The sequence below is a fragment of the Salmo trutta genome, chromosome 5 (assembly GCF_901001165.1).
Source record: "Salmo trutta chromosome 5, fSalTru1.1, whole genome shotgun sequence".
Classification (NCBI taxonomy): Eukaryota; Metazoa; Chordata; class Actinopteri; order Salmoniformes; family Salmonidae; genus Salmo; species Salmo trutta.
Window position 1 is genome coordinate 24231631 of NC_042961.1, and position 20888 is coordinate 24252518.

Genomic DNA, 20888 nt, shown 5'->3' on the forward strand with positions numbered 1-20888 from the left:
CTTTAATTTCTTCAGAGCACTTTGAATAGCGGGTAGTGAGAACGCAAGAATGCGTCTTTTTGCGAGACTGACCTTGAAAAAGGTCATGTCTCGTTTTGTTTTGAATTTTCTCAATGGCAATATTAATCTGATCATTGTTGTACCCCCTCTCCTTGAACTTATCCTGCGTCTCAGCCATATTTCTGTCGAAATCTGATTGTTTTATACAAATTCTTTTGATTGGACAGAATTGGCTGTAGGGCAACTATTTTTCAAGGGAAGTGGGTGACAACTATCAGCCCTCAACAAACTGTTACGATCAGTAGGTTTCCTGTAAAGATCAGAAGATCAAAAAAACTGATTTGACGTATATCCGATTGCATAGTAAATCTCAAATGTTCAGAACAGGATATATGGCCGTTCTTAAGCACAGCCCTTAGCCGTGGTATGCATATTGGCCATATATCACAAACCCCCGAGGTGCCTTATTGCTATTATAAACTGGTTAACAATGTAATTAGAGCATTAAAAATAAATGTTTTGTCATACCCGTGGTACACAGTCTGATATACCACAGCTGTCAGCCAATCAGCATTCAGGACCTGAACCACCCAGTTTATAAATAGAAACACACCACCATGTCATTGACAGTGTCTTCACAAACCCTTAATTCCATCGTTTTAAGTAAGCATGGTAATAAACTGTCAACACGGTAATACCGGCAAGCATTCTTACTGAGAGATCACTAGTCGGTTGCCATGGCAGCGAATAACAAGTGCACTATCAAGCGTCAAATGAGGCAAGCTGGAACATGACAGAATGTATCAGTCATCTGCTCTGTGGGCAGTACACTGTGCTGGGAAGAGAATCTACTGTAGGGCCACTGTCACAAACCCACACACCACATTCAGTTGAACAACCGAAGTACTGTTCAAACATCCTAAGGATCAAAGGCTTCGTATTAACAAAAAGGTTTTTAATTAGTAGGTCCATCGAATATCTAGACGAACGTTTAGTGAATTGCTGATTTCTATTTTGTTCTGCTATCTTACATACATCAGGTTTGGACTACAGAGAAATTAAAGGAGTTATTCTGAACTCTGGGTTTAACTTGGTTAAATGTATGTTGTTAAATGAATCTAATGCAGCATTGCATCAATGGAAGATAAAAGTTATGCTTCAGTGGGTTGTTTACATGAAGGGAAGTATTACGTGTGAACTTCCTCATTCAACCATCCTGACTGCTGGGAAGTGCTAACGAAACCATTTGGTGTGTTAACAAATAAGAGATCACATACCATATTTGCATTTATTTATGAACACTTGTACAAATTGTACAAATGTACAATTCAGTTTGAATACATATCAACAATGATTTAGGTGTTCATGAAATGGTTTAATTCCGAAAGCATGAAAATATATTGTTGCGTTAATCATGTTTATTTGTCAAGATGGTCTATTACAGTTATTTTGACTTCCTGTTTTACTCAATGCCTACCCAAATCTTATCTTTGAGTGCATTACAGAGTGTTAATCTTTAACATAATTTATGACTCAGGGTTACAATCATGCTCTCTGTAGCAAAAGAACATGCAATCTCTTTCGCTGACCCTTCTTTTTCCTTGTGCGTCACAGCAGAGAGTGGGCTCGTCAGAGGTCATGCGCATTTCCTCCCTGGGTTTTGAGTGACAAAACAGGGACATTCTCCCCTCCACTGGTACCGGCCGCATCGGAATCATACAAACAGATATTCAAACAGATTCCTCTAGCAACACCACAAAATAATAGCATCTACTGTATGAGTGACAGCCTCTTTCTTCTTGTGTTACTTGAATTCAACATTCTTTCTCTAAAGCCATTATTTATTGGGGCAATTCACAAACGTGCACATATCCACTCTATCTTCCGTTTCCTTTTCTTATTGCCACAGTCATCATCCCCCTCACTGGCTATGTCCCGGAATGAGTAGACTGTCTCCTGTGGACTGAGGGAACTCTTGGCCATCCAGAGTCACATGGGGGGGGGGGGGGGGGGGGGGGGGGAATCCCTCCTGAGAGAGGAAGAGAGGGTGAGAGAGAAAGTGCAAATAGACAGATGGGAGCAGAGTGAGTGAAATGAAGAGAGAAATACCGCACATTTAAATAAATAGTGAAGGCATGATGACGTGACAGAAGTGCAAATTCTCGAATAGATTAGTGATACTGTACCTGCTGCCATAACCAGACATCAGTTACTCGTTTACAAACCTCTGACTGCCCGAGCCCATACAGCATGGTCTGTCAAAGAGTAGTACAAGTAACATCAGCACCACCATCATCATCATCTTTACACTCACTAGTCTGGTAAACCAGACTTATAGCTCACTTCCCTCCTACTACACTAGTGAGCAACTTACTGTAACTTTCAATATTAGCAAGTCATGAGTTTAAATCAGTGGGGAGCTCAGTCTAGACTGGTTGTTGGTCGCTTTGAAAGGTTTCCATGAACGTAAAAGGTCAACAAATAGCTAAGTCATCATTGGGATATTCCAGGGTCACCTCCGTCTCAAACTGGGCCCCCGAACATGTAGATGGGGTGTCAGCTGGACCAGGGAGGGACGCTGTTTTTCCACTCAGTCTCTGAAGTGGAAGGCTGTCTGAGGCTGTCTGAAGTCCTCCTCTAGACAGACAGAAAATGATAGCACATGGGCCAACAGGGTTCTCGTGTAGTGGGATACACTTGCACAGCAAAATATCCACAAACCAGATGTAAAACCACACAAAAATAAAAGTAGTGTGCAACACCTATTGAAGCCCACCTTTCCCTTTGTCACTTTGTTAGAGGGGGAGTCACCTGGGTTTAACTTGCCTGATCTGTGCTGCTCTGACGCAAAAAAAAAACTGCGAACCACATCATCCGCTGAGTATTCCCTGCTGAGCGCTAATGTTCACAAAAAAAAGTGTTCTGTTTAATGCCGGACTAAAATCAATGACATGCGTCTCACTTTTGAATCACTGGCACCAGCTGGGTCCTCAGGTTTTCACAGTAAACCCCTCTCAAAATGTCTGTGGTGTCATCCACACAGTACCTGAAACCACGAAGAGGCATGATTTACTACACTCTCTCTCTCTCTCTCTCTATCTCTCTCGTAGGGGGTCAAGGGGATGTGAGGTGTGATGTGTGTAAGAAGAAGACATGCTGGAACCTTAAACAGTCTGTCTTTGAATGAAGCCTCCTTCTCTCCAACACCAGCCCCACAGTCTCTGGGGGGAGTGGGGGATCCGAGCTGGGAGCAGAAATGTCTGAGGACCAGATATGGACACAGGAGAACATGGGGTGTGTGTGACACAAATGCAAACCTAAAAAAATCTGCATAGTTTTTATGGCACGATCACTTATGTTAAACAGTAGGCTTGGCAAGAGAAGCTTGAAATAAATGTTGTTTCTCTCAAACGGTGCCTTGTGGATATGCACAAGCTCCTGAGTGGTGCAGCGGTCTAATGCACTGCATCTCAGTGCAAGAGGTGTCACTAAACTCCCTGGTTTGAATCCTGGCTGTATCACATCCGGCTGTGATTGGGAGTCCCACACAATTGGCCCAGCGTTTTCTAGATTTGGCCGGAGTAGGCTGTCATTGTAAATAAGAATCTGTTCTTAACTGACTTGCCAAGTTACATTTATGTTTATAATTCTCTACCACCTTCAGACATATGTCCCCTTTCGCCTAGTAGAGCTGCACAAAACAATACAGGAAGAGGACATGACAGTGAAAGGCAATGACAACAGACTAGAAAAAACACAGATACATCATATGGAGGATATCTTCGGCTTCGCATCACATTCAAGTGCTCACTAAGCTATGAATGTGATTATGCTGACCTCCAGTGGCTAGATGATGGTCTTGAAAATGCAAGTACAATCCTCTCTGCTTTGTAAATACACTGAGTAGACAAAACATTAAGAACACCTGCTCTTTCCATAACATAGACTGACCAGGTGAATCCAGGTGAAAGCTATGATCCCTTATTGATGTTACCTGTTAAATCCACTTCAAATCAGAGTAGATGAAGGGGAGGAGACGGGTTATAGAAGGATTTTTAAGCATTGAAACAGTTGAGACATGGATTGTGTATGTGTGCCATTCAGAGGGTGAATGGACTAGACAAAAGATTTAAGTGCCTTTGAACGGGTTATGGTAGAAGGTGCCAGGCGCATCGGTTTGAGTGTGTCAAGAACTGCAACGCTGCTGGGTTTTTCACACTCAACAGTTTCACGTGTGTATCAAGAATGGTTCAGCACCCAAAGGACATCCAGCCAACTTGACACAACTATGAGAAGAATTGGGGTCAACAGCCAGCATCCCTGTGGAATGCTTTTGACACCTTGTAGTCCATACCCCAATGAATTGAGGCTATTCTAAGTCAATATTAGGAAGATGTTCCTAATGTTTTGTACACTCATTGTATAAAGTCTTTACATAGCACAAATAAGTCTTATAAGTCTTATATCGCATACATAATATCTCTTTGTCGTTTGAATGCCCATTGTCTGCAAGTGCTTGAGATATCATTCCTGTGCAATGTCCCTATCTGAAAGTAAGCAACTGATGCAAGGACATTACCACGCTAGTTAGTTAGCAATCAGTCAGCCACAGTAGTATCTTTCCAGACCCACGTGCCTAACCTTCTTACATCAACTCAAGTCAGAAGTTTAGCCAATGGGCACACAAAAATCAAGAACATCCCTCAATCCTTTGCCACAGTATTTGGTCAATGTCATAGGTGAATGCTGGCCTTTTCTCTTACCTCCTCCCTTTCCTCTACATGCTAATCATTTCTGGTGTTGGGACCTCCAACAAACATGACGTTCAGCTGACAAAAATGCCCAGCGGAGAAAGGAAATATGAAAGCATTCACTTTGCTCACATTCATTACCTTTGTCAATCTTTGCCAGTGTAGCATGAATCATTACTATTTGACTACTAAAGATAGTCAGGGGGGGTAAACAGTACTTTTTTGTACAGCTCAACATGATAACAGCATGGTCCCATTTTAAAATAACAACAGATGCTTTATATACATCTTATAGATGATTTGTGAAGCAGCTATGCTGTGCTTATGAACACTTTATATGAAGACTTTAGAAGTTATAGTTTGTTTAATCTAGTGACACCACAGCGTGCAACTAAAACTGAAACTATAACTATGTCCATAAACGAAACTAGCCCAGGCTGCTACTCACATGAGTTTGTTGCACACCGGTGGTAGAAAGGCCTTTTCCATTCTCTGCAATCCATTTGTCTACGTTCACAAGAAGTGGTTTCCCACTCATTATTGCAAAGTGATGTGAAAATTGTAACTGAAAAAAATAACTCTTTGTGTATTGAATCACTTAGTTCTGTGTGTTTTCTGGGGGGGTTTCAGAGAGACTGAGAGTCCAAAATACAGAAGTGGGATAACGAGGGGAGGAGTCCGGTGTGAAAGGTGAAAGGTTGCTTACATTCCCACAATAAGAAAACTAGTGACAGCGGTGTGGGCGGTCATATAAAACCAAAGCGGAAACACTTGTCAGTAAAGTGATGGAGTAAAGTGATGAGGGGACGAGGGGTGCACATGTTAATGAGTAGGAGGGAAGCAGGAATCACATTCAAATTAGCACTGCAGTCTCTGCAGTCTGATAGAAGGTACATGAATAAGCAATGTATATTATAAAAGGTACAGTTAAATGAGTTGCATGTTTTTTTATGTTTTAATAAACATTTTAAATAGACTGTACTCTATGTTTGAACCAATAGCCTACTGTTTTATTGGCTGAGTTCATCACCTTAAAATCCCCTTCTTTTACCACTTACCACTTATCGCAACATCAGCAAGACAAAGGAGCTGATCGTGGACTACAGTAAACAGAGGGCCGAGCACACCCCCATTCACATTGACGGGGCTGTAGTGGACCGGGTCGAGAGTTCCTCTGTGTCTACATCGCTAAGGAATTAGCATGGTCCACACACACCAAAACAGTTGTGAAAAAGGCACGACAACGCCTCTTCCCCCTCAGGAGGCTGAAAAGATTTGTCATGGGCCCTCAGATACTCAAAAAGGTCTACAGCTGCACCATTGAGAGCATCTTGACTGGCTGCATCCCCACTTGGTATGGCAACTGCTTGGCATCCAACCGCACGACGCTACAGAGGATAGTGTGTACGGTCCAGTACATCACTGGAGCCAAGGTCCCTGCCATCCAGGACTGGTATACCAGGCGGTGTCAGAGGAAGGCCCTTATAATTGTCAAAGACTCACGCCACCCATAGACTGTTCTCTCTGCTACTTTACGACAAGCAGTACTGATGCACCAAGTCTGGAACTCTGAACGGCATCTTCCCCCAAGCCATAAGACTGCTAAATAGTTAAGCAAATAGCTACCAGGACTATCTGCATTGACCCCCTTTTGCACTAACTCTTTTGACTCATCACATACGCTGCTGCTACTTCTCATTATCTATCCTGTTGCCTAGTCGCTTTACCCTTACCTATCTGTACATATCTACCTCAATTACCTTGTATCCCTGCACATCGACTCTGTACTGGTACCCTGTGTATATAGCCAAGTTATCTTTACTCATTGTGTATTTATTTGTGTTATGTTTCAATTTTTCTCTCTGCATTGTTGTGAATGGCCCTTAAGTAAGCATTACACTGTTAGTATACACCTGTTGTTTTTGAAGCATGTGACAAATACAATTTGATTTGATTTTGATTTGATCTAAAAGGTGCATAGGACTTACTACTATCAGCTCTTACTGTCTGGGTCTAGATTGACGACACACAACCAGGGTGATGACATCAGAGGTCAGGGCTCTGTAAGATGAATAGGGCAACCCCCACAGCCCACCTCCACTGTTAACTAAGAAATAAACAATATACTTGATTATTTCTCTCTTTTACTTTCTCATACACTAGCTAATTCCTGTATTCTAAAGAAAACTGACTCACTGGCTGTGTCCACGAATGATCAGACTCTCCTGTAGACAGAGGGAATCTTGGCTAAAGTCATAGAAGACCTCTCCTGAGGGAGGAGGAAAGGGTGAGAGGTAGAAAGAGAGAGAAAAATGTGAGCAAAGTAGCATTAACGGCTAAGTAGCTGAAAAATGGTGATCGGGTCATTCATGCGCGGGGAAGACACATACCAGTTGCATATCCACAAATCAGTTTCTCTTCTCATCCCCCCAGTCTCTCGTGGCCAATAGAGAAGGGTCTGTCATGGGAAGAGCAGGGCAATATGACATCATCGTCATCATCATCTTCACACTCTCTAATCAAGCCCCAGGTGGACTAAAGAGCAGTTTCTCACATTTTCCTTTCCCATCAATTTGTTAAGGATCGGCCCCTTTCCCTCTTAAGGATCGGCCCCCTTTTTAAAATTTTGGCCTAAAATGACATACCCAAATCTAACTGCCTGTAGCTCAGGCCCTGAAGCAAGGATATGCATTTTCTTGGTACCATTTGAAAGGAAACACTTTGAAGTTTGTGGAAATGTGAAAGGAATGTAGGAGAATATAACACATTAGATCTGGTAAAAGATAATACAAAGAAAAAAACAACCGTTTTTTGTATTTTTTTGTACCATCATCTTTGAAATGCAAGAGAAAGGCCATAATGTATTATTCCAGCCCAGGTGCAATTTATATATTGGCCACTAGATGACAGCATTGTATGTGCAAAGTTTTAGACTGATCCAATGAACCATTGCATTTCTATTCAAAATGTTGTCTCAAGATTGCCCAAATGTGCCTAATATGTTTATTAATAACTTTTCATGTTCAAAACTGTGCACTGCCCTCAAACAATAGCATGGGATTCTTTCACTGTAATAGCTACTGTAAATTGGACAGTGCAGTTAGAAAAACAAGAATTTTATCTTTCTGCCAATATCAGATATGTCTATGTTCTGGGAAATGTTCTTGTTACTTACAACCTCATGCTAATCGCATTAGCCTACGTTAGCTCAACCGTCCCACCGATCCTGAAGAAGTTAATGAGCTCCATCTCTCCACACTACATCCCCTCTCTGTCGATATCCTGGAGCTTGGCAGGAGCCACAGTCTGCTGGGAGCTCAGTCTAGACATGCATTTGTGAAATCAGATTAGTTTTAGCTTAACTGCCTCCTTGGAGAGGAAGGTCATGTGACAGATTTATCTCCCAAGCATATGTTAAAGATGGCTGTTACATATGTTACGTTTCCATTCCTCCCTCCCTCTCTCCCTCCATCTATTCATCCATGATTCTTCCATTCAATCCATCCAGATACAAGACAGATGATTGCTAAAGTTAGTGGATAGATGATAATGATCTGAATTCATGTTGTCAAGTACGGTTGTTGACATGTTGAATTGTGATCCTCCAATACACTAGCCCTACCATACATGTCTAGACTAGCAGTATTTTTCATTCAGTTTACAATGTTAACATAACCATACTACAATAAAACAATGAACTCTTTGCGAAAATAGATTATTATACACAGGCAAAACTGCATCATGTTATAGAGGGTAGCCTGAAGAGAAAGAACATGTTTAGTCAACATAGAAGTAGTTTTGGGGTGGGGGTGCTGCAGGAAAAAAAAGTTAAACTAAATGTATTTGAGTGTTTACCAGCATGTGTAACTTCAGTCTGATAATTATCTGTGCAAACCAGTTAATCTGTTAATACTTGTGGAATATAAAAATACTGGCTTGATATTTATTTTCCAGTTTCTTGAAATACTTTGCAAATACAACTTATTTCTATGTGAAAACTGAAGTAGTCTACTCAGTCATTTTACAATTTAGTAGACACCCTTATCCAAAGCAACTTACAGTAGTGAGTGCAAGCATTGCATACTGGTCCCCCATGGGAATTGAACCCCCAACCCAAGAGTTGAAGTCATCATTCTCTACTACCAACTGATCCACATCATCACATCACAAACCAGTTGATGTGTCAATGTACTCAATCAATTACTGTATTGTGCATTGTCTTTATGGTGATCAAAAGTCCACAGGTACAAATCTAAATGACCAGCCTATGTACAATACAGTAATGTACATTTACATTAAGTGGTTTGTAAGGATGGCAAATTAATACTGCACAAAAAGTGCTTGTTTTATTTGATCAAGAGAAATATTTAATTTGATATGGATCTTTTGGGTCTTTGTCCTTAACTTTGCACATTTTGATGTATATATTTAATGAAAGGGTTTTGTTCTTTCTGGATTCAAGTAGAATGACGATCACAGAGAAAGGGACAGGGCAACAACTCTTACAATTCCAACTGTTGAATCCTGCAAGATACTGTTTTATACACCTACCTTTTTTTGCCAAACCAGCAATGCTGACATTGTTCCTTAATTTAAGGTTAGGGCTAGAATTCATGTTAGCAGGGTTACGGTTAGGAACATAAACTGTAGAACTATGTGGGGTTTAGCCATAACTTTGTGGCTGTGGTAACTAGTAACGACCATGTAGCGGCCAGGATTTCACAGAAAGCATTAGCAACTTGTTATGAAATGAATATTCATACTACAACCACACAGTATAATATGACTTTCCAGATTAACTGTCAAATACACACGGCCAATATAGGAAAATACAATTTAGTCACAATAGACTCGACAACGGACAGCTCTCTATCCATCCAGTGAGCAATTCAGGCGAACTAACGTTAGCAAGCTAGTTAGCTATGTTCAAACAACGCAAACGACTGATTCGGCAAATCAGTAATTTATTAAAGCTTAGTCGGGTCTTGATCGGTTTCTATGGGTGTTGCTGTATAGTTCTGGTTGTGTTGTAACACATAAAAGACAATATAATTACCGATTTAAAAAAAAGAGACGATAGCATCCGGTTTAGACTGCTCATAATCTCTATTGCTGAGCCGTAATAGTGGAGCTCCAGTGGCGCAATCGGTTAGCGCGCGGTACTTATATGACAGTACATTGTAGAGCTATGCCGAGGTTGTGAGTTCGAGCCTCACCTGGAGCAGTATTTTTACTGCTGCAGAAGAGTGATAGGTATTAGCCGTTGAACTTGAGATAACATTGAATACGTGAACCAGCCGCTCAGTACCTACCTAAACTGTCAGTGACTGACAAAGATGATATCAGGTAGGGACTTTTTTCGCTAACATATTTTCTAGCCTAAACCTAGTAGATATAAAAATGTAGGTAGAGTAGCCTAGATATTACTTGTTAGATATTGCTGCACTGTGGGATCTAGAAGCACAAGCATTTCGCTACACTTGCAATAACATCAGCTAACCACGTATATGTTACCAATACAATTTGATTCGATTTAATCACGATTTGTCATGTCTTAGCTATATGCTATTTCTTAGCTACATGTTATCATTAACATATATTCCTGCTGTTTTATGTTGCGCTGATCAAGGCACGTACACAGGGGTATTTGGGTGAGTGATGATCACATTCACATCCATGCGTGCTTCGAAATGAAGACATAAAACAAAATAGCTATTGTCCACACTCCCATCGCGGGGGCCAGTCGTGTATAGCCGTAACGGACATTTTGGTGACCTTATTTGACTTTTTCTGCTGCTTTTGAGACACGGTTCGATCCCCCCTTGGGACACTACTTGATTGAGTAAATAAAACAATCAATCACAATACAGTAACTATTGGTCACTCTACTATGTATTATTATTCTAATATGTATTCATTATAGAATTGTGTCAGTTATTAATGATAAACCTTTAAACTGCACTCTTCCTCTCCTCCCTATTTTTCAGCTCCAGATGACAACCTACACAAGGGTTGCAGGTCTGCCAACTTCCTTCTGGTCACACATTGTATTCAGAGAAATATCCAATAAACCAAAGACATTGCTTTAACTGATTGTAGTTTATTGCAGATATTTTACTCAAATAAAATGTAGCATACATAAAATAAACAAGTTATTACAATGTATTTACACTGGGTCTAATGTGTGCGTGTGATAGGGAGACATGTATATCAACTCAGAAAAAAAAGCACACAGAATTTCCTCAAACTGTAAACATTAAGCCATAGTCTTTTACAATATTATCAATCACACTTTGATTTGATAGATATTTAGAGTAATTATGTAGATATTGAGAATGGATATGAAAGAGTAGATATCTCCAATCCTAAAATAAAATGGACCAAACATTAAATAAACAAGTAATTCCAACTTATTTACATTGTGGATAATATGTGTGAGTGCATGTTGTTTTATTTTCCCTTGTCAGCCACCCATCTCTGCTTTGTCAGTCTTGATAGGCCCAGTGTATGCACTTCTAGGTGAGGCTGTCGGGCAGTGGTGGAGTGCATGGCAGATCTGAAAGAGAGATGCACAAAGTGACAGTAAGTATATAGCTCAACAACATGTCTGCGTGTACATCTGTTGGTGTGACTGAGCATATACAATCGAATTCTGAATGACCTGTATCCATCTGGGTATCGTACAAAAAGGTTTCTCCCTTCACGGCCAGTGTAGTAGGAACTGGTGCAGCAGAGGACTGCTGTGACTGCAGCTGAACTGCTTGGGGTGGCAGATCTAAAAGAGAGAGGCACAATTTTCTTAACTGACAATACAGTGCCTTGCAAAAGTATTCATCCCCCTTGGCGTTTTTTCTATTGTGTTGCATTACAACCTGTAATTTAAATGGATTTTATTTGGATTTCATGTGATGGACATAAACAAAATAGTCCAAATTGGTAAAGTGAAATGAAAAAAATAACCTGTTTAAAAAAAACGAAAGAAAAACGGAAAAGTGGCGCATGCTTTTTTTTCACCCCCTAAATAAGATCTGGTGCAACCAATCACCTTCAGAAGTCATATAATTAGTTAAATAAAGTCCACCTGTGTGCAATCTAAGTGTCACATGATTTCAGTATATATGCACCTGTTCCGAAAGGCCCCAGAGTCTGCAACACCACTAAGCAAGGGGCACCATGAAGACCAAGGAGCTCTCCAAACAGGTCAGGGACAAAGTAGTGGAGAAGTACAGATCAGGGTTGGGTTATAAATAAATATCCTAAACTTTGAACATCCCACTGAGCACCATTAAATCCATGATATATATTTTTTTAAGAATATGGCACCAAAACAAACCTGCCAAGAGAGGGCCGCCCACCAAAACTCACGGACCAGGCAAGAAGGGCATTAATCAGAGAGGCAACAAAGAGACCAAAGATAACCCCCGAAGGAGCTGCAAAGCTCCACAGCGGAGATTGGAGTATCTGTCCATAGGACCACTTTAAGCCGTACACTCCACAGAGCTAGGCTTTATGGAAGAGTGGCCAGAAAAAAAAACATTGCTTAAAGAAAAAAATAAGCAAACACGTTTGGTGTTCGCCAAAAGGCATGTGGGAGACTCCCCAAACATATGGAAGAAGGTACTCTAGTCAGATGAGACTAAAATGTAGCTTTTTGGCAATCAAGGAAAATGCTGTCTGGCGCAAACCCAACAACTCTCATCACCCCGAGAACCTGGGGATGTTTTTCATCGGCATGGACTGAGAAACTGGTCAGAATTGAAGGATGGCGCTTAATACAGAGAAATTCTTGAGGGGAACCTGTTTCAGTCTTCCAGAGATTTGAGACTGGGACGGAGGTTCACCTTCCAGCAGGACTATGACCCTAAGCATACTGCTAAAGCAACACTCAAGTGGTTTAAGGGGAAACATTTAAATGTCTTGGAATGTCTAAGTCAAAGCCCAGACCTCAATCCAAGTGAGAATCTGTGGTATGACTTAAAGATTGCTGTACACCAGCGGAACCCATCCAACTTGATGGAGCTGGAGCAGTTTTGCCTTGAAGAATGGGCAAAAATCCTAGTGGCTAGATGTGCCAAGAGACATATCCCAAGAGAATTGCAGTTGTAGTTGCTGCAAAAGGTGGCTCTACAAAGTATTCACTTTGCGGGGGTGATTAGTTATGCACGCTCAAGTTTTGGTATTTTTGTGTTATTTCTTGTTTGTTTCACAATAACAAATATTTAGCATGTTGTGTAAATGATTTTTTAAAATGTTATTTCACCTTTATTTAACCAGGTAGGCAAGTTGAGAACAAGTTCTCATTTACAATTGCGACCTGGTCAAGATAAAGCAAAGCAGTTCGACACATACAACAACACAGAGTTACACATGGAGTAAAACAAACATACAGTCAATAATACAGTAGAAAAATAAGTCTATATACAATGTGAGCAAATGAGGTGAAATAAGGGAGGTAAAGGCAAAAAAAGACCATGGTGGCGAAGTAAATACAATATAGCAAGTAAAACACTGGAATGGTAGATTTGCAGTGGAAGAAAGTGCAAAGTAGAAATAGAAATAATGGGGTGCAAAGGAGCAAAATAAATAAATACAGTAGGGGAAGAGGTAGTTGTTTGGGCTATGTACAGGTGCAGTAATCTGTGAGCCGCTCTGACAGCTGGTGCTTAAAGCTAGTGAGGGAGATAAGTGTTTCCAGTTTCAGAGATTTTTGTAGTTCGTTCCAGTCATTGGAAGCAGAGAACTGGAAGGAGAGGTGGCCGAAGGAGGAATTGGCTTTGGGGGTGACCAGAGAGATATACCTGCTGGAGCGCGTGCTACAGGTGGGTGCTGCTATGGTGACCAGCGAGCTGAGATAAGGGGAGACTTCACCTAGCAGGGTCTTGTAGATGACCTGGAGCCAGTGGGTTTGGCGACGAGTATGAAGCGAGGGCCAGCCAATGAGAGCGTACAGGTCGCAGTGGTGGGTAGTATATGGGGCTTTGGTGACAAAAACGGATGGCATTGTGATAGACTGCATCCAATTTATTGAGTAGGGTATTGGAGGCTATTTTGTAAATGACATCGCCGAAGTCGAGGATAGGTAGGATGGTCAGTTTTACAAGGGTATGTTTGGCAGCATGAGTGAAGGATGCTTTGTTGCGAAATAGGAAGCCAATTCTAGATTTAACTTTGGATTGGAGATGTTTGATGTGAGTCTGGAAGGAGAGTTTACAGTCTAACCAGACACCTAGGTATTTGTAGTTATCCACATATTCTAAGTCAGAACTGTCCAGAGTAGTGATGCTGGACGAGTGGGCAGGTGCAGGCAGTGATCAGTTGAAGATCATGCATTTAGTTTTACTTGTATTTAAGAGCAGTTGGAGGCCACAGAAGGAGAGTTGTATGGCATTGAAGCTCATCTGGAGGGTTGTTAACACAGCGTCCAAAGAAGGGCCAGAAGTATACAGAATGGTGTCGTCTGCGTAGAGGTGGATCAGAGACTCACCAGCAGCAAGAGCGACATCATTGATGTATACAGAGAAGAGAGTCGGCCCAGGAATTGAACCCTGTGGCACCCCCATAGAGACTGCCAGAGGTCTGGACAACATGCCCTCTGATTTGAAATACTGAACTCTATCAGAGAAGTAGTTGGTGAACCAGGCGAGGCAATCATTTGAGAAACCAAGGCTATTGAGTGCCAATGAGGATGTGGTAATTGACAGAGTCAAAAGCCTTGGCCAGGTCAATGAATACGGCTGCACAGTATTGTTTCTTATCGACGGCGGTTAAGATATCGTTTAGGACCTTGAGCGTGGCTGAGGTGCACCCATGACCAGCTCTGAAACCAGATTGCATAGCGGAGAAGGTGCGGTGGGATTCGAAATGATCGGTAATCTGTTTGTTGACTTGGCTTTCGAAGACCTTAGAAAGGCAGGGTAGGATAGATATAGGTCTGTAGCAGTTTGGGTCAAGAGTGTCTCCCCCTTTGAAGAGGGGGATGGTCGCAGCTGCTTTCCAATCTTTGGGAATCTCAGATGACACGAAAGAGAGGTTGAACAGGCTAGTAATAGGGGTTGCAACAATTACGGCAGATCATTTTAGAAAGGGTCCAGATTGTCTAGCCCGGCTGATTTGTAGGGGTCCAGATTTTGCAGCTCTTTCAGAACATCAGCTGACTGGATTTGGGAGAAGGAGAAATGGGGAAGGCTTGGGCGAGTTGCTGTGGGGGGTGCAGTGCTGTTGACCGGGCTAGGGGTAGCCAGGTGGAAAGCATGGCCAGCCGTAGAAAAATGCTTATTGAAATCCTCAATTATAGTAGATTTATCAGTGGTGACAGTTTCCTATCCTCAGTGCAGTGGGCAGCTGGGAGGAGGTGCTCTTATTCTCCATGGACTTTACAGTGTCCCAGAACTTTTTTGAGTTTGTGTTGCAGGAAGCAAATTTCTGCTTGAAAAAGCTAGCCTTGGCTTTTCTAACTGCCTGTGTATATTGGTTTCTAACTTCCCTGAAAAATTGCATAACACGGGGGCTGTTCAATGCTAATGCAGAACGCCACAGAATCTTTTTGTGTTGGTTAAGGGCAGTCAGGTCTGGAGAGAACCAAGGGCTATATCTGTTCCTGGTTCTAAATTTCTTGAACGGGGCATGCTTATTTAAGATGGTGAGGAAGGCATTTAAAAAAAAATAACCAGGCATCCTCTACTGACGGGATGAGGTCAATATCCTTCCAGGATACCTGGGCCAGGTCGATTAGAAAGGCCTGCTCACTGAAGTGTTTCAGGGAGCGTTTGACAGTGATGAGTGGAGGTCGTTTGACCGCTGACCCATTACGGATGCAGGCAATGAGGCAGTGATCGCTGAGATCTTGGTTGAAAACAGCAGAGGTGTATTTAGACGGCAAGTTGGTTAGGATGATATCTATGAGGGTGCCCGTGTTTACGGCTTTGGGGTGGTACCTGGTAGGTTCATTGATAATTTGTGTGAGATTGAGGGCATCAAGCTTAGATTGTAGGATGGCTGGGTTGTTAAGCATGTCCCAGTTTAGGTCACTTAGCAGCATGAGCTCTGATGATAGATGGGGGCAATCAGTTCACATATGGTGTCCAGAGCACAGCTGGGGGCAGAGGGTGGTCTATAGCAGGCAGTAACGGTGAGAGACTTGTTTTTAGAGAGGTGGATTTTTAAAAGTAGAAGTTCAAACCTGGATAGTAGGACAGAACTCTGCAGGCTATCTCTGGAGTAGATTGCAACACCGCCCCCTTTGGCCATTCTATCTTGTCTGAAAATGTTGTAGTTAGGGATGGAGATTTCAGAGCTTTTGGTGGTCTTCCTAAGCCAGGATTCAGACACGGCTAGGACATCCGGGTTGGCAGAGTGTGCTAAATCAGTGAATAAAACAAACTTAGGGAGGAGGCTTCTAATGTTAACATGCATGAAACCAAGGCTATTACGGTTACAGAAGTCATCAAAAGAGAGCGCCTGGGGAATAGGAGTGGAGCTAGGCACTGCAGGGCCTGCCTTCACCTCTACATTGCCAGAGGAACAGAGGAGGAGTAGGATAAGGGTACGGCTAAAAGCTTTGAGAATTGGTCGTCTAGGACGTCCGGAAAAGAGACTAAAAGGAGCAGGTTTCTGGGGGCGATAAAATAGCTTCAAGGTATAATGTACAGACAAAGGTATGGTAGGATGTGAATACAGTGGAGGTAAACCTAGACATTGAGTGATGATGAGAGAGATATTGATCAAAAATGATCAACCCCCGCCCAAAATCTATTTTAATTCCAGGTTGTAAGGCAACAAAACAGGAAAAATGCCAAGGGGGGTGAATACTTTCGCAAGCCACTGTAATCATACAACTAAACAGACTGAATGAGTGTAAGGCCTAGATTCAATCAGATCAAGTGTTAACCGGCAATAGCTGACACCCACATAGCTGATGTTTTGGTGGTGTCTGAGGTGTAACTGTGTTGGATCTGTCAAATCAGTGAGCAGCTGATCTTAATCACTGTCACAAAACCACACCCGCCCTACTCATGTTACAAGTTCAGAACGAGAAAGTGTAGGTTATATAGAAATAATGACGCTCAAATTCAAAATCATTAAACTAAATAATGAGGATTTCTATCAGCCTAAGCGCGATGTAGATTACATCTCAAATTGCAATGTTCTAACTTGTAAACAGGGCTGCATGAGATTTCCATTAATGCGACTCCGTGCAGCCAATGGCAATGTCTGCTTTAGGTATAATGCCAGGAGCCGCTTGTGAATTTGACAGCTCTAACACAGTTCCACCTCAGACACCGCCAAAACAACCGCTATGTGGATGTCGGCTAAAGCGGATCTGAATGAATAGAGCCCCAAGTGAGGGACAGTGTGCATGTGTGTATACATGTATGTGATAATTACCTGTATCACCTGTCGTGGCCGGTGTAGCAGGTGCAGGGGCAGACGACTGCAGCTGTGAGGACTGTGGTTGAGCTAATAGATCTTTTAGATCTAAAAGAGAGAGGAACAATTTTTTAAGTTATAATTATACAACAAAACAGAGTGAGTGAATGTATATACGTGTGTTTGATAATTACACGGACCACATCACACTGCTTCAGGTCTACAAGCCTCTGGAAGTTCCAGCCAGCCACTCCAGGCCTGGAACAGCTTGGTGGAAAGACGGTTACCTGTCACCCACCGAGCAGGTTGGCAGATCTGAAAAATAGGCACAATATAATTTTAATGACAAAGCCTTGACTACACACTAACCTCAACAGAACAGACTATGGGAGGCGCACAGTAGTACACAGAGCCATGACTACATGGAACTCTATTCCACATCAAGTAACTCATGGAAGCAGCAAAATTAGATAAAAAAAAAAACAGGTAGAACAAAAAAAACACCTTATGGAACAGCGGGGACTGTGAAGAGACACATGCATACACACAATAACATACTGTACACAAGGATTTTGTGTTGTTGATATGTGGTAGTAGAGTAGTGGCCTGAGGGCACACACTTAATGTGTTGTGAATGTATTGTAATGTTTTTAAAATTGTATAACTGCTGGACCCAAAGAAGAGCTCTAGGACCATGCCTCAGGACTACCTGGCCTGACGACTCCTGGCTGTCCCTGTCTCCAGTCCACCAAGTCGTGCTGCTCATCCAGTCTCTGCTGTTTCTGTCTGCAGCTATGGAACCCTGACCTGCTCAAGGCTCATCCGAGGTACTAACTTGTCCCAGACCCGCTGTTTGATCCTGTCTCTCTCTACCGGACCTACTGTCTCAACATCTAAATGCTCCGCTATGAAGAGCCAACTGGCATTTACTCCTGAGGTGCTGAATTATTGCACCCTCTATAACCCTCTATTATTTGACACTGCTGGTCATAATCTGGCTAAATAGCTGTACTCTTTTATAATCTCCACCAGCACAGCCAGAAGAGGACTGGCCACCCTTCAGAGCCTTCTTCCAAGGTTCCTGCCTTTCTGGGGAGTTTTTCCTAGCCACTGCGCTTCTACGTCTGCATTGCTTGCTCTTTGGGGTTATAGGCTGGGTATCTGTATAAGCACGTTGTGACAATTGCTGATGTAAAATGGGTTTTATAAAATACATTTGATAGATTGCTTGTGTATGCTTCTATTCATGTCAGTAACTCTAAATCTAAATGTCACATTGAGTTGTCTTATATTTCCTCAATAGGAAGTTGTACCTTAAGCACTTTTAAACACTTTTTCCTGGTCTTTCCTGCTCGGGACAGGGGGCTTCAGGTTTGGGAATGGAGGGCCTAGAGAATTGGAATATTAACAATAATTAGTGTCCACATGTATGAATGAACTTCAATATGGGTTCGCTGTGTATCTCATCTGATTGAAAATTGCTGATTATATACTGTATATGTCTATTTTCTTTAGAAAACATGCCACCAAACCACACAATTCTATCCAGTGAGAGTGCACACAACCATTAGCTTATTTTACCAAGTCAAAAAGAACATAACGACGCTAGCCTACTACACCCCATATCGACCAACTAGTTGTAACAAGGCTATATTATACTGTAACGTTACTGTAGCCAACTGTACATTACATTATTATCCACCTAGCTAGATAGTGATAGCTTAGCTAGCTCCAAAGAAACAACCAATGAATGACATCAGGCTTTTTAACAAAATATTGATCTATCTAGCTTGTATGGTTGCATGTAAAACAACTTTACAGATGATTACAAAGTTTGAAAGCAAAGTTGACTTATCAGTATGCTGCTCTCTCGGGAACTAGAGTGAGGCATCCAGATATGAGATTAGCTAGCGCCGTTAGCATTAGCTAGCATCGCCAGCATGTTAGATATGAAAGTATCTATCCAGCAACAATCTCGAGGTCAAAAACGCAATGAACTATGTGAAGCCATGCTGACTTCGTAAGATAAATAATTAACAGGCTGAAAGTACATTTCTGTGAGTAACTTTAGCTTGCCAGCTCAGTGACCGGTGATGCACCTATTCCTGTTTACAGAATGTGCGTACCTCCCCCTCCCACGTCCTGCGTGGAGAAGCGTCACTGAGTCAACGTGTGGCCAGAATTATATTACATCCGGGTTGGTTTACAAACCCCATTGACAATGCATGGGAAACTGTTTAGGGCCGTTTAGCCGCGCGGGGGGCAGGGGCGGGTACCAGTTATCTTATAGCACACCTCAATGTGTAGGCCTAGCAATTTTCTAGTTATTCTGTTTTTGTGACATTATTTTGTGGGAGGACTTTTCTAAGGCCTAATATAAATTGCAAATATATTACTCGTTTTTAGCTGTAAATGTAAAAAGTGTGTTTCTAACTCACACAGTATTTCATCAACTGAGCTGAAGTAGTTCCCTCATTATATATAGGAGGCAGCATGACTGAATTTCTACACAAATCCATTGAGCTGTAATAAGACTTGCAGTTTAACTTCACTAGAGGGGATGGTATTTGATAATTAACTGCATTTGAACTTGGACAAGGTGAGAGTGACTGTTGTTGAGGTAATTTACCAGTATTACATTAGAATGGTGTATTTAGTATACTTCTCTGGCCAGCTTGTAATGACCTGTATCAAGTTCCACTCGGGGGCGCTGTTGTCCATGCTATGAGTGGGGTGTACCATCTCTAGTTAAGTACATCAATGAGGCTTGGTGGCTGGTAGTGACTGGCAACGCCTCTCTTTAGTTGAATGATTTAGACACATTTGATTGATGCATCATTCGCAACCTTTCTGTTGACATGAATACAGTTTCTTTTAAATGTCAGAATGTTGTCCTATACCGATTTGTCTGTGTGCGCATGTTTGAGAATGCTCCCTGAACTTTATCAGAACGTTCTCCTATACTGATTCAATGTTGAAAACATCCTACAGTATACATTACACTATAGAAAACATGGTAAAATGTAAATGTTGCTGGGAAGAACGTGTAAAACAAATAGACATGTTAAAAAGTTGATAAGATATCTCTTTAGGAATAGGCTATAAGCTGTTATTTAGGTAGCACCTAATTCATTTAGACAACCATGTGTGAGTGGAAGGATCCATTATGAAGACAAGTAACACATGATAGAGGAGAGAGATTTTACGGTAGAGAAAACTGAGCGCTGAGCAGAGAGAGCTTTGGCAGCTGGCCTCCCCCTCCACTCCCCTCCCCTCTCCCCCTCCTCCTCTTCCCGACCCCAATACACACACTCAGGATTTGACATCATCTCAAATTAAATGACTCCAAGTTTCATTTAATTGACTCTTAGACGGAAAGAACACAGCTGATTTAAAAAACATTCGGTGTCGAGGGATTTAACCTTTGTCCATTTAGTGCACTCCCAGGAACACTTGAACGCTAAATGAAATTAGCATGAGATCAATGGAAACAAGGTCACAGCAGGCGATGAACGTGTCCATCTTGTACTGCAAAAATTAAAAGTCTTCTCCCAACCAGTACCCTCAAGACTCTCACAAGCTCTGTAGCTGTATGGAGGAGTTTTTCAATTTAACATCAGGCCCGAGGACCCCAGAAAAAAAATAGCATATTTTTTCACTGCTTATATTTAGCATCCCATTTAAGTATTTTACTTTCAGGAAAACCAGGCCTACAAGTACTACACAAAACAATTTGACATAAACACTTGCATTCATGAGTTTATTGACAAA

The 20888-nt window shown here is 41.8% G+C and overlaps 1 protein-coding gene, 2 long non-coding RNA genes and 1 other non-coding gene across 9 annotated transcripts; 1 reads left to right on the forward strand and 3 right to left on the reverse strand.

Annotated features, from left to right (window-relative positions):
• Nucleotides 1-1398: 1398 nt before the first annotated feature.
• Nucleotides 1399-5559, reverse strand: haao (3-hydroxyanthranilate 3,4-dioxygenase). Of its 5 annotated transcripts, XM_029753079.1 has the most exons (6): nt 5200-5559; nt 3164-3260; nt 2963-3046; nt 2517-2637; nt 2187-2255; nt 1399-2029 (listed from the first exon to the last, which is right to left on the reverse strand). In XM_029753079.1, the coding sequence occupies exons 1-6, from the start codon at nt 5252-5254 to the stop codon at nt 1922-1924; spliced, it is 534 nt and encodes a 177-aa protein (XP_029608939.1). In that variant the 5' UTR covers nt 5255-5559; the 3' UTR covers nt 1399-1921. The 5 variants fall into 5 exon arrangements, 3 of the variants coding, with proteins under 3 accessions (XP_029608939.1, XP_029608938.1, XP_029608940.1); XM_029753078.1 differs by lacking the exon at nt 5200-5559 and having other exon boundaries at nt 3164-3979; XM_029753080.1 differs by lacking the exons at nt 2517-2637; nt 2963-3046.
• Nucleotides 5560-6893: 1334 nt separating this feature from the next.
• Nucleotides 6894-8071, reverse strand: LOC115193929 (uncharacterized). The gene is made up of 3 exons (XR_003878261.1): nt 7927-8071; nt 7142-7209; nt 6894-7020 (listed from the first exon to the last, which is right to left on the reverse strand). It is a non-coding gene; the product is annotated as an uncharacterized LOC115193929 (long non-coding RNA).
• A 1810-nt stretch (nt 8072-9881) lies between these two features.
• Nucleotides 9882-9975, forward strand: trnai-uau (transfer RNA isoleucine (anticodon UAU)). Its single transcript has 2 exons — nt 9882-9919; nt 9940-9975. It is a non-coding gene; the product is annotated as a tRNA-Ile (tRNA).
• An 860-nt stretch (nt 9976-10835) lies between these two features.
• On the reverse strand, nt 10836-19264 carry LOC115193928 (uncharacterized). Of its 2 annotated transcripts, XR_003878260.1 has the most exons (6): nt 19169-19264; nt 18431-18505; nt 17318-17432; nt 17136-17225; nt 11413-11526; nt 10836-11307 (listed from the first exon to the last, which is right to left on the reverse strand). It is a non-coding gene; the product is annotated as an uncharacterized LOC115193928 (long non-coding RNA). The 2 variants fall into 2 exon arrangements; XR_003878259.1 differs by having other exon boundaries at nt 18431-19242.
• Nucleotides 19265-20888: the final 1624 nt, after the last annotated feature.